Raw genomic sequence first — 12517 nt, 5'->3', positions numbered from 1 at the left:
GAGACCATTGATTACTTTAAAGGTTCAGTAGACCCTATACTATATAGTCTAGGCCTACACACAAAACATTTCTGGGCTTTGCTGACTGAGCTGGGAGCCTTGGAAAGAGTCAAGGAAATTCCATGAATCTTCCCACCCCAAATATGGAACATTCAGTACCTATAAGTACTATTTGTGGTACCACAAATATTCCATAACAATCTTAAAATGGTAATACAATGTTATTAAAGATAATTAATCACCCTGTAGATCTATCTGTATGCGTAGAAATTAAAACAAATTGAGAGCTGTATGGATCAGTAACATAGAATTTAACAAGTGGGACTGAACATAGGCATTTGCAATGTGGACAACGCTAGAAATGTTACGTAGAAACATTTCACACCTTCCATTGATCATTAAAGAGATTATAGCATATAATAGTTGTTTAAACAACCTTTTGGCAAACCCGGACTTTAGTGCCCCAGCTGAAAATCTCAGTTTATTATGGATTTAATATCAATAATATTAATTATGCTAATATATGCAAATATAAACATACCAAAACTTGATGATTTTTAATCATTTGACGTCATAAAAAGCAATTTTAAGCCAAAAATAGCAGCGAAGTAGGGGATCTCCTCTTTGCTTGATGCGAGATACTAGCGAACTGAAATAACCGAATAAAAACTATGGTGAACTAAAAAAAGAAAAGAAAAAATCAAACCACCTCTGAAATTACCTTTGAAATGTTTATTAATTTTTTCTTCCGATATGCGCACATGATAGGGGCAGGTTGGGATGGGATGGGGGGGGGGTGCTCAATAGTCGCCAAATTTGGGGTAAAGGGCAACTGGCCTTGGGGGCAGAATAAAGAAAAGAGCCACCCCGGAAAAAATTAGAAAAATGATTACAAAGAAAAATAAGTAAATAATAAATTTAGCCCCCCCCCCCCCAAGGCCAGTTGCCCTTTTACCCCAAATTTGGCGACTATTGAGCAACCCCCCCCCCCCATCCCATCCCAACCTGCCCCTATCATGTGCGCATATCGGAAGAAAAAATTAATAAACATTTCAAAGGTAATTTCAGAGGTGGTTTGATTTTTTCTTTTCTTTTTTAGTTCACCATAGTTTTTATTCGGTTATTTCAGTTCGCTAGTATCTCGCATCAAGCAAAGAGGAGATCCCCTACTTCGCTGCTATTTTTGGCTTAAAATGCTTTTTATGACGTCAAATGATTAAAAATCATCAAGTTTTGGTATGTTTATATTTGCATATATTAGCATAATTAATATTATTGATATTAAATCCATAATAAACTGAGATTTTCAGCTGGGGCACTAAAGTCCGGGTTTGCCAACCTTTTAATACTTAACAACATAATGAGGAATACGTTGGCTATAGTCAACTAACAAATTTTTTTTTTTTAAATCAACGATAACTCACTCTCACTGCAACAAATTTTGCCTGTACCGAAGACTACAATAATACACCTGTTTCTTCATTAGCTTGTGCGCTTGCGTGGCTGGCAAAACTTTCAACCAATCACAAGAGCTTTGTTTGAACTAATTGTAGCATCGAAATTTCACCAGAAAAATTATATATTAGGTATGGTATTTTCTTACCGGTTTCGCAGTTGGCTCCAGTATAACCAGGCGGGCAGATGCACACGTAAGATGTACCGTCGATCCAGGGGAAGCAGACGGCGTCATTTTGGCACGGGTTGCTCAGACAGGGAGATGCACCGTCTGCAAAAAGCAGAAAGCAGATGAAGAATGAACAATGACTGAGAAAATATGAATTTTAATCTGGTATTCTGGATCTATTCCACCTACTGATTTTTTTTCTTTCTACCCCGTCCTTACCAGGACATCGCCCCTAGTGTTTGTTTGTTTGCTCGTGCATTCACGATTTGTTTTTTTTTTTTTCAGGACAAACAGCTGGAAACATCCTCCTATATAATGATAACATTGCCTTCATGTATAAGTTTAAAAAATAAAATAAAAATAAAATAAAAACACACTTTGGAAATGAGAGTAAGGACGTTTGTAGGAAGGTGTGGACAGAAATAAATCAAACTTTGCATGTCTCGACTATACGTTCAAGTAAAATGTCATTTTCGATAACTTAAATAGTTTTAATGGTAGCACGTTATTAGCACCTACTAGCATTTTTTTTAATTCATTATGTTTCCTAAATAATAAAGTATAAACAAGTCTTTCTCTGCTTCCACGCATCTCTACCATATGCAAAGTATCGATAAAAATAATAAAAACATCGAATATCCACTTTTCAAACGAGTGCAAAAATAATGAATAAATAAACAGCGAGCTACCCGTGAAATTCCAGGCCAGGAGGGCCATTGGATAGTCAACGACCGATATCACTGTATGTTTTGGGGGCACAACCTACTCTGCCCCTTTAAAGCCAGCACGGCTTTAGCTAACAAATCTCTTCCCCTCCCTTTTTTTTAATAAAAAGGAACCTGAGAAATGTGATACTTTTCTTTTACCTGGTCTATGTTTTCGGAAATTTAACAGGGGCATTGGATATTCAACGACCGATATAACTGTCAGTGTTAGAGGCAAAACTGAGAAATGTGATACTTTTCTTTTCCTGGTCTATGATTTTTTTCGGAAATTTGACGACCCAAGTTTACTAAAACCCTGAAGCCGCCCCTTGACCTGAATATCACCTGAATAACTTGACCAATCAGGGAACTGGAAGTGTTACCAATACTGTAATGACCATCTCGCTTGAAACAGCGTTAGTGATGCGTAGATAGGCGGTAGATTAAAATCCTATTACCAGCACTAAACAGTGACGTAGCAAGACATAAATACATTTTAAAACAGGGTAATAATGTTATCTGACGGGGAGAGTGATAGACTCTCTGCGCTTACGAGGATTTTAAGTTTTTTTTTTTTCTTTCTTCTTTCTCCTTTTTTCACATTCTTTTTCTTCTTTTTCATCTCATCCTTCTTCTTTGTCGTTATATTCTTCTACTTCTATTTCTTGACCCTCAAACTGGGCGGGGCGTATACGAGGTCTAACATAGTAAAGGGAACGCAAATGCTAATAAAGGAAACACTGCTTGCACTATGTAATATTACATTATTTCCACAAGATGTCCCTTGCATACACTACTCTATTGGAATCATCATACAAACAAAACTCAAGTATTGCTAAGACATACCCCTTGTGCTCTTTCTCGAGTTGTATAATACAAACATTTGCTTGGATAGTAAAACCTATTCTCCATATTCACAATCAAATGTCAAAGCGAAACAAACGGAGCTTTCTTTATTTGACAGAGGGTTTATCGTGAGAACTTCTTCTGTGTTTCTATAATGAAAAACAAAATGCTTTCTTTTGGAATTCAGTAGGTCTTAGTGTCCCCTATTCAGCCTCGTCTATTCAAACATTGAAATAAGAGGCCTCGGAAATAGTAGGCATTGTTTGAACTACAATGGAGGGTAGCTTACTGCATGTGGTGAGGTGTACACTGATTTATTTCGGTTTAAAGACTGGTGGAAATGGATGAAGGATTTATCTTGAATTAAAAAGAGGAAAACCTATCTGTTATAAGCATCGAGAATTTAGGCCAAGTAAAAATAAATTTTTGTAGTTTCACGTCCAGATTTTTCGAAAATGAGAAGGAGGCGGTCGAATGACATTTTTTATCTGACATTTTTTTCTGATATTTTTCAAATTTAATTTATACATGCACTTCAGAGGCTGAAAACAGGGTGGAAAGGCAGTACATTGATGTTTTTCAAGATTTCCTCAGATTCTTAATTTATTTCTATTTCAGAACAAATATATCAAATAACGAAATAGATAAATAAGAGAACAGGGAAACAAGGGAACGAGAGAACGAGAAACTAGAAATTACACCTTATTTCGTCTTATTGAAAAGAGTGGTAAAAGGATCATCTGCGGATTATTTTCCTTCCTTACAACAAGAACTATCGCTCCTACTGCAAATATCATAATTACTTAGCAGTCTTAGTGACTTCGATGACGACGTCTACTACTACTGCCGCTGATACTAGTAGAAGTACTACTTCTACTACTAATGATAATAACAATTATTACAATAATTCGCTATATTGAAGATGACTGTAAAGGTCGCTTATCTTGCTAAATATGCTTTTCCCGTGTAGATACACGTGTAAATCTGTTTCTCTTTTAAACAAAACTCTCAATCTGGTACTAAGTCGACTCCCATTTAATTTCTTTTTAAGTGGCAACGGGAAGCAATAACAAAAAGATTGTTATAAAGCTCATTATAACTTGTAACGAGGGAGAAAGACATTAAGCTGTCTACGTCTTATACGGGAGTGAAAGACATCGGGGGATTGAGTGTGTTTGTAAAGGACAAAAGAGCTGGTGAGGATTTGAAAGGCGAAGTTGATTTACTTTAAAAAAGTAGTCTGTGGTGGAAATAATTTTACACTATATATACACTCCAATTTTTTTAGCTAGATTTATTTAAATTTCATGCTTATGCTTCATGCTTTGTATTTCGAACTTTTTGAAATTGCCCCGATTGTACATATCTGACGTTAATGGCCCATTGACTCAAGCTGTGTGCTAGAACTGCGAACACAGGCGCAAGGGCAATGGGGTGGGAGAGTGGCTGACGTCACTTGCCCAAATACCAAAAATGACTACTTTATCATAATAGTTACAATTGTCTGCAAAATATACGTAGAATTTAAGTTTTAAATAGACCACGTCGCTGCCTAAATATTAGGTGCAGGCTGCCTGAATGTTGGTAAAAAATAACATTTTCTAGGGCGGCAGCTCCCTTCCCCTTCCTCATACGCCTAACTGTGCATCACCTTTAATAAGGGAGTTTACAAATACAATCTGTGCATGGGCAGATAAAGGTCATTTGTACCAAAATGATAAAACCCACAAAGATGAATACTGGATATGCGCTAATGAAAGTTATGTAACATTTTTCATTTATGCACCAACGGTACATTCTATGATACGCAGTTGGAAGTATTCTTTTCGAGAGGTCAAACAAAAGGTATTCATGAAGCACTTTTAGGACTTTATTGGCAGTTATTATTCTAAGATGCTCAAAGTGGAACTTCTCCATGTGTAAAAGATCTGTGGATATTTGGGGTCATTTGTACCATGTGCTATCTGTAAACTCCCTTATCCAGTGCCACAGGAATGCGCAGTATGTCGTCTCATTATGCAGCATCAAACAAAACTTTGATTGTGCTTCCAGAAAATAAAAGGAAAGTAGGACCAACTACTGTCTGTTTATACTACTGGGGTACTTGTATTTGCCGGAGTTGTGTGCATGAAAAGAAAGATTTGCTGATCACAATGGTAAATAAAGTACCAGAATTCATTGTGTTTAGTCAACTTTTGCCGCCGATTCGATTTTATATGCGAAAACTCTACTGAAGAGATGTAATGTAAGAGCCCATGAGATGTGAGCTGCACACGTTTGCTGGTTAGATTTCAATTTCATGAAAAGGAATCAAGAAATAATAAATGTTGGAAGTATTTTGCAAAATATATACATGAACACGATTAGAACAGAAAGCACAGTTTGGTCTGATGTTGACGCCTATACTTCACGAGTAAATTGTCTCTTTGTGAAACAATCGTTATTAGGCTTATAACAAGTCTTAGTAATCATATTAATGCAATTATGCAATAACTGCCAGCTCCACATCACATTAGGCTACTCGATCATGTCGATGAGACCACTTGTAGTTAGGCGATGACATATTTAATACGTTTGTAATCATTTTACAGCATTCCGATATAATATTATGGAGTTCATATTGTATACATCATATGTTGCTGTGTTAGGCAATCATTGGGCTGGAGCTAGCTGTATATCAAAACTTCATATAACTTCCCTATAATGATGTGATTTTGTTTAATTTCATAGTAAGAATGAAGATTGCGTGCAAAATACGTTGTTGCTGCTATGATAGCCAATCCTCGGAAAACTTTAGGTTCATCAAGAAAAATGATTACGGGGGGAAATGGGTTTCATACCAGTGGAAACACACACTCAGCTAATACAATTTGCATAAAATACCTTAACATGGCTAAGGAAGAGCCATAGATTAGAATGTGAAGGTCAAAAGGAATATGTATTGTCTTCATTAGTCTACGTGTATGTTAGCGTTCATGAACGGCATTATCATTAACACTGGGGTGTTGGCCCACAGGTGTTCCATGGCCGCGTGGTTTACGGCGCTCAACTGGAGATGCGAAGGTCATGGGTTCGAATCCCGACACGGCACTAATATCCTTTGGCAAGATATTAACCTGCATCTGCTACTCTACACCCAGGATTTAAAGCTTATCTGCCGTAGTTTACAGGAGGGATTAAACCGCTCTACAAGGTCACTGGACAGGTGGTTATCTCATCAACTCAGCTCTCAGTTAACATAAGAAAAAGAGAATCATGGGGGACCAATGGTCACCGATTAGGCATTGTTTGTTATATAGAGGGCGCAAGTAGCTACCAGTAGTGCAGTGGGCCTTTAAAATGAGTACCCGGTAGGATGCTCATTTTAATACCTGTGCCCGGTAGGATGCGATTGTCATTGTTGGTCAAACAGTTTTTGAGCGTCAAGTAACACCTGGCTGGAATGATCCCCAGGGAGTGGAGATTGTACACAGTGTGTGCGGGCAATTATTGAATCCAATGACTGGGGTAATAGTATATCTGTAAAGCGCTTAGAGACATCGTAGATGTATCAAGCCCTATATAAAAGCGGAATATTATTATTATTATTATTATTATCAAGTGATTGAAGGATCAAGATCAAATGATTGAAAGATCAACATCAATTTTTACTCCAAATGGCTTTTAATATTCATTGTTCAGATTATTTAAATCTGTAGCTTCTTCCCTGTCGAGTTTATTGTATGTGGTTCCCTAAAATTTGAACAACTGTTATTGAAGTAATCTCCAAGACAATATTTATATTAGAAATATACAAGAGTCGTCGTTTGCCTGACATAGCACTCCGTCAATGATTGTCCCGGCCTTTGACGCACCACGAGAGAGTAATAACGTACAGAAATTACTGCGAATGAAAAGTGCAAGCGTTGTTTTTAATTACTGGCATGTTTTCTACTACTTTTCTTCACAGGTTTGATTAGCGCAGGCGATAGGGACTTTTAGATTTGCGTGGACTGATACGTGTGGCGTCCATTCAAGGCAGTGCATTAAAAGGACGTCGATCGTAGCAATCCACGTTGTCGTTGTGCAAATCTAAAAGTCCCTAATGACGCAAAGAGAATGACGCCTCATGGACAATAGGCTTGAGAGAGCAGTCGATTCGTGGTCTTAATTTTTTCACCCTTTCTTTTTAATTTATGTTTAAATGTATCACCCACTGAATTTCACATAATCGATTAAGACATTTTTTTGTCACATTATCTTATACTGTCATGTTATCATTATCTTGTCATGTTATATTATCTTGAAAATGGAAGAAAATATATATATATAATTTTTTTTTAAACGTGATACGAGCTTTAGGATCTCACACGTACAAGGAAAAACAAGTTTTACTCTGCAGTTTACTTAACCCGAATTATCTATATTGTAAAATCAAGACTCATTCATATTTAGTACTGCTCCAGTTTCCTTCAATGGAAAACTAAATGAATGAAAGAACTTTATGCAGCGTGTAGTGATATCCATATATTGAAGGTTGATGACTCATTCATTCGTTCTACCAAATGTAGCAAATCAATTCATTCATTCTTTAAAGAAACCGCGCCCATTTCGATCACAGTTTTACTACGACAGGGCTAATACATTCCTGCGGTCGGTCTTAAAATAAAATCGATTTCAGGAAGGGCAGGATAATCTAGCTTGGTCGCACGTGAGTGAAGGACATACAGAGGTGACAGGGGTATTGTGGAGTTCAGATTCACTGGGGTAATATGAGTTTAGAGATGATCTTCCAAAAAATTTAGGTATTCAACATGGCCGCACAAGATTGATTGGTAATTATGATAGATTGGTAATTATGAGCCCCAAATTATCCAAACTTTAAAACGAAGTAAGCCTACGTCAAAACAGAGTGAATCGTTTTCACTCATCATTTAAAACAGACTCTTACATGCATCACGCATACATAATATACCTTCCTTGGGAGAGAGGAAGAGAGAGAGAGAGAGAGAGAGAGAGAGAAGGAGAGAGAAGGAGAGAGAAAGAGAGATAGAGTAAAAGGGAATAATAATAGGAAGAGAGTTGAGGGAGTAATAGTTAGAGAGAGGGAGGGAGAGAGAACATATATGAAAAAAGAGAGGTATAGTATGAAACAGAGAGAGGGAGAGAGAGGGGGGAGTAATAAAAGAAAGAGAGAGTGAAGCAAGAGACAAAATGATGAATTTCTAAAAACCCACGGAGATGTAGACCCTATATTAAAAGTTTTGTATACTAATCTTGCCTGCAGTCCCGTGTTGACTATCTAATTTAGATGTAAAAATAACGTGGTGAGAATTCAAACATATGATTTAAACTTCAACGATATCCTGCCTCCCCCTATCTCTCTCTCTTTCTCTCTATCCCCTCTTTTTTTTCTTTCTCTCTTCCTCTCTCTGTCTTTATCTCTATCTCTTTCTCCTTTTACGGAGCAGGTCCTTATAGAGGGAAATGTTGCGATAGTAGTTTTTTTCAAAGTCAAAGTCGTGTAGCTTATAATCGGAGAAAAAAAAACATGTTTACTATTCATTAGAAGTACACGTCGCCTTTCGATGGTTCTATAGCATGTGTCTCATCGTATCAGTTTTGTATATGTAACAGACAGCCGACCTGTGTAAAGCTTTAACGCATTCAAATAGAGGGATGGATCAATACGGATCGATACAATCCAAATGACTCGGCCACTAAATACACCCATGTGGGTTCACGCTCAGTGGGACAGCGAATACATACACTTACACGTACGTTACTATACCGTGTAAATCGAAGAGGTTTTTGCTTATATCTAAATTAAGACATGTATAGCGAAATTGATGTAGCTTATTGAAGATTGAGGATTGAAGATTGAGGATTATAGAGAATGCAGTAATAATATAGTCAAACCTGTCTACAGCGACCGCCCAAGGGAAACACAAAAAGTGGTCTTTGTAGACAGGCTCCTTTAGTACATGTTTCAATGAGAAACCATTTCAGGGAAACAAAAAATGTGCTTGTTGTAGACAGGTGGTCACTAAAGCAGGTTTGACTGTATCAAGGGGACAGTCACACACACGAGATATGTTGTAGATCTTTCCAGGAATAATGTACTAATAATTTTGTTTATTCAGGTAAACCCCAAAGCCTCATCAGCATTTATCCTGTTCTTCCAGAGAACCCTGCAATTATTATTACCCATGCAATTGCCAGGTACATTCTTCCTCGGCTCTCAGTAGAGTATTTTTGAGAGGTTTCTTTTACACTATTCACGAAGTAATACCTACCATCAAGACCGGTCAAATGCAACAATGGCAATAATAGGGGGAGTTTCCGTAGTGATTCTAAAACGAAGAAAATAATCTTAATTCGCCGAGAGGTTTTTTCGATGCTTGTGTTATAGGGTTTCTGGATGTGATTAAAACATATTAGACATCTCCATTTTTTGAGCCATTAGAACGTTTTCGAAATGCTTTGAAATTAAAATTGTTTCTGTTCTGCTTGCCGAGTGAGGATGAGACGTTTTATTTTGATGTTTAATCAATTAATTTATCTTTTTTTCAATCGATAGTTAACAGGCCATTTTCGTTATGTTGCATACATTAGTTGTTGTTAGGTAGGACAAACATTATGGCTTGTCCTACCTAACAACACGTAATTATATGCAATTTGAATTCTGACTATTGGAATACAATTAATCGTAACATGTGAATGGAATCATTCGTATTGAGGCTTTTCACAAAGTTGTAAACATTATATTTGGTTACATTACGAAAATGGTTAGTTAGTGAACACGTGTTATGTAATCACGCACGTTTCTAGTATTGGGCTCATGGCGGCCCCTGGATGTGAAGCTATATGCTATTATAGACCATTCAACAAAATGTATTCAATCTTTACGTAAGCTGTAATTATCCCGTACATATCCACACATCATAAAGTTGTATGAAGTCATTCAAGCGCTGTGTCCGAGTATAGCGGTACCCCCCCACACAACTTTGAAATATATGAGTACATGGTGATCCTTTCGAAAGACGATACGTCTTTACTGTATTTCTATTATGCATTCTCATCCGAACCCTGGCCCTGATAACCAACCATCTAATTCAACTACTATACATGATGGCCTCTCTATGGAAGGATTCCCCTCTGTGTTGCTATGCCGGGATATAACATGCACCGAGCAAGCTTTTCAGTCGTCAAGAGAACCATGTATTAAAAAGTTATGAATACAATTACTAAAAAGGTTTTCGTACACCTGCTATGGATTTTTGTACTTCAATAGTCAAAATGCAGGTTATTGGTTTGATATGTCAGAACTCGCATGGAAAGCTTTATCCTGTCATTAATGTCGTTTGAACCCAGACTTGTCTTGATTCGGAATGAGGACATAATAATTGTCCTCGGAAATTCCTTTGATTTCTTGAGAACAATTTTACTGCTTTTATGTTTATAATGTAGGCCCCTATTTATTGAGAAAAAATGTGAATATCTATTGAAGGCATAACTGAAATGACTTGTGGAGAGTAAAATACACCAACGTCAAGGTCGACTGTAGTTCATCTTAAGAAAGAAGAAGAAGAAGAAGAAGAAGAAGAAGAAGAAGAGAAAAGGAAAGAAGAAAAAGAAGAAGAAAAAGAAAGAGAAAGAAGAAAGAAGAAAGAAGAAAGAAGAAAGAAGAAAGAAGAAAGAAGAAGAAAAAAGAAAAAAGAAAGAAGAAAGAAGAAAAAGAAAAAAGAAAAAAGAAAGAAGAAGAAGAAAAAAAAAGAAAAAAGAAAAAAGAAAGAAAAAGAAAAAAGAAAGAAGGAAGAAGGAAGGAGAAGAAATTATAAAACGTACCTCCTTGAGCATTAACACCAGACAGGATAACTAGAAAAATGGGTAAAGCTAACCCCCATCTGACCCAGTGCTCCGGGGGATACATCCCCTCACAGAATCCTCCTCACAGTAGCGGCCTTTAAAGAAGAATTGCACTCCGAATAAAACTTATATCATCCCTGTAAAACCATCCAAAGGGAAGCTAAAGGCATTGTCCTGGAGAGAAAGTTGATGAAATATCATATTTTGCTAAGAATCCATCTTCTGGGTGGGGTAATAAAATGCCAATGGTAGAAATGGTGGTAGCGCGTAAAGGTGTTGCACGGAACACTGCATGTCAAGAGCTTGGACTCCACCCTTTCGGTCCGTTTTGTAGGGAGGGGTGGCGATGAATGGGCGTAAACCGCTACAAATCTCCCGCGTGGTTCTAAACAAAGACAAGAGTGGGTGAGAAAAGAATCCCGTCAAATGAGTACAAGAGGGGTCTATTGTGTAATTACAGCTCCAACATCTTCGATCTAAAGGCCCTATTCTTATCACTACATGCATCTGTCGTTTTGTTCTTTCCACGGTCCAGTAGCGTCTTAGTTTCCCCCCGCATCGCGACCAGTCATACTTCATTCATGGAAGGATTTGGCTGAAGAAGGAGAAGAACGGGTGCATTGCTTCGGAGGAGGGTAGGCGAGGGCAACAATTGAATCTTGGACCAGGTTGCTGTTCATAGGCTTCTGAAAGTGCTTTTTACATCTTCCGATTGTTTCCATTTAAATGCGTCTATATAACGCAAAACAAACCAGGATCACTCAGGCATTGGTGATTAAACTCATCAGCTTTAGTCAAGACTGGTGGCGGTTTTGAGGAGATCAGGAGGAGGTATTATCTAAACCTGTACCCCCGTTTATCCTGGTGATGATGATCCTTTTAGGGTAAGATAAAGGAGAGAGTCCAACTCCACTCTGAACGCTCTTCAGAAGCTTCGCGACCATAGTGTATATACACATTCAAGCATAACCCACGGGTTTTTTTTCCACATATTCAAGTACCTCAAACACTTAGGTACTCAAATCACTCCTACCAACATTGAGACTGTTTAAAATTAATTTGCCATCACAAAAGCATCTTTGTTTAAGGCTAGGAATAAGTCAAAATCCAGAATAAAGAAAAGCTATTCTGCTTCTTCATCGCCTCTCTGCCGAGCGTCTAGTAGGTACCGGAATAAAACACATGTCGAGATGCTAATTGCATACTTACAACAATATGTATAGATGGGACTGCCCGACGCTTTGCATCAAATATCAATACTGTTAGGTTACTCCTTTTCATCTTGGGTAGATGTCAACATGGCCGTCTGTGATCATAATATTCCCTTGAGTAAAAATTACATTCGACTATCATCGATTACTATGAGACTATGTCCTTCAAGCGAAACACATTTCACAGGAATATGCATTTCACATAAGTACAATTTCACCTCCACTAAATCCATGGTAGTTTTATCGTCTTGTTTCCTCATTTTATAAAGGAAAATAATTATGAT

The 12517-nt window shown here is 37.4% G+C and overlaps 1 protein-coding gene across 1 annotated transcript in view; it reads right to left on the bottom strand.

Annotated features, from left to right (window-relative positions):
• LOC578915 (mucin-19) overlaps positions 1-11347 on the bottom strand; it is an 84843-nt gene extending 73496 nt beyond the window's left edge. Inside the window, exons 1-2 of the mRNA XM_030995924.1 lie at positions 11002-11347; positions 1604-1726 (exon numbers count right to left, since the gene is read on the bottom strand). Of these exons, the coding sequence (XP_030851784.1) occupies positions 1604-1726; positions 11002-11086 (208 nt within the window). The 5' untranslated portion in view covers positions 11087-11347. The remainder of the gene's footprint in view (positions 1-1603; positions 1727-11001) is intronic.
• Positions 11348-12517: the final 1170 nt, after the last annotated feature.

Source organism: Strongylocentrotus purpuratus, unplaced genomic scaffold, assembly GCF_000002235.5.
Source record: "Strongylocentrotus purpuratus isolate Spur 01 unplaced genomic scaffold, Spur_5.0 spur5_scaffold_3, whole genome shotgun sequence".
In the NCBI taxonomy this organism is placed as follows: Eukaryota; Metazoa; Echinodermata; class Echinoidea; order Camarodonta; family Strongylocentrotidae; genus Strongylocentrotus; species Strongylocentrotus purpuratus.
The sequence above is the reverse complement of the archived record's forward strand: the minus strand, read 5'-3'. Positions and strand labels throughout refer to the sequence as shown.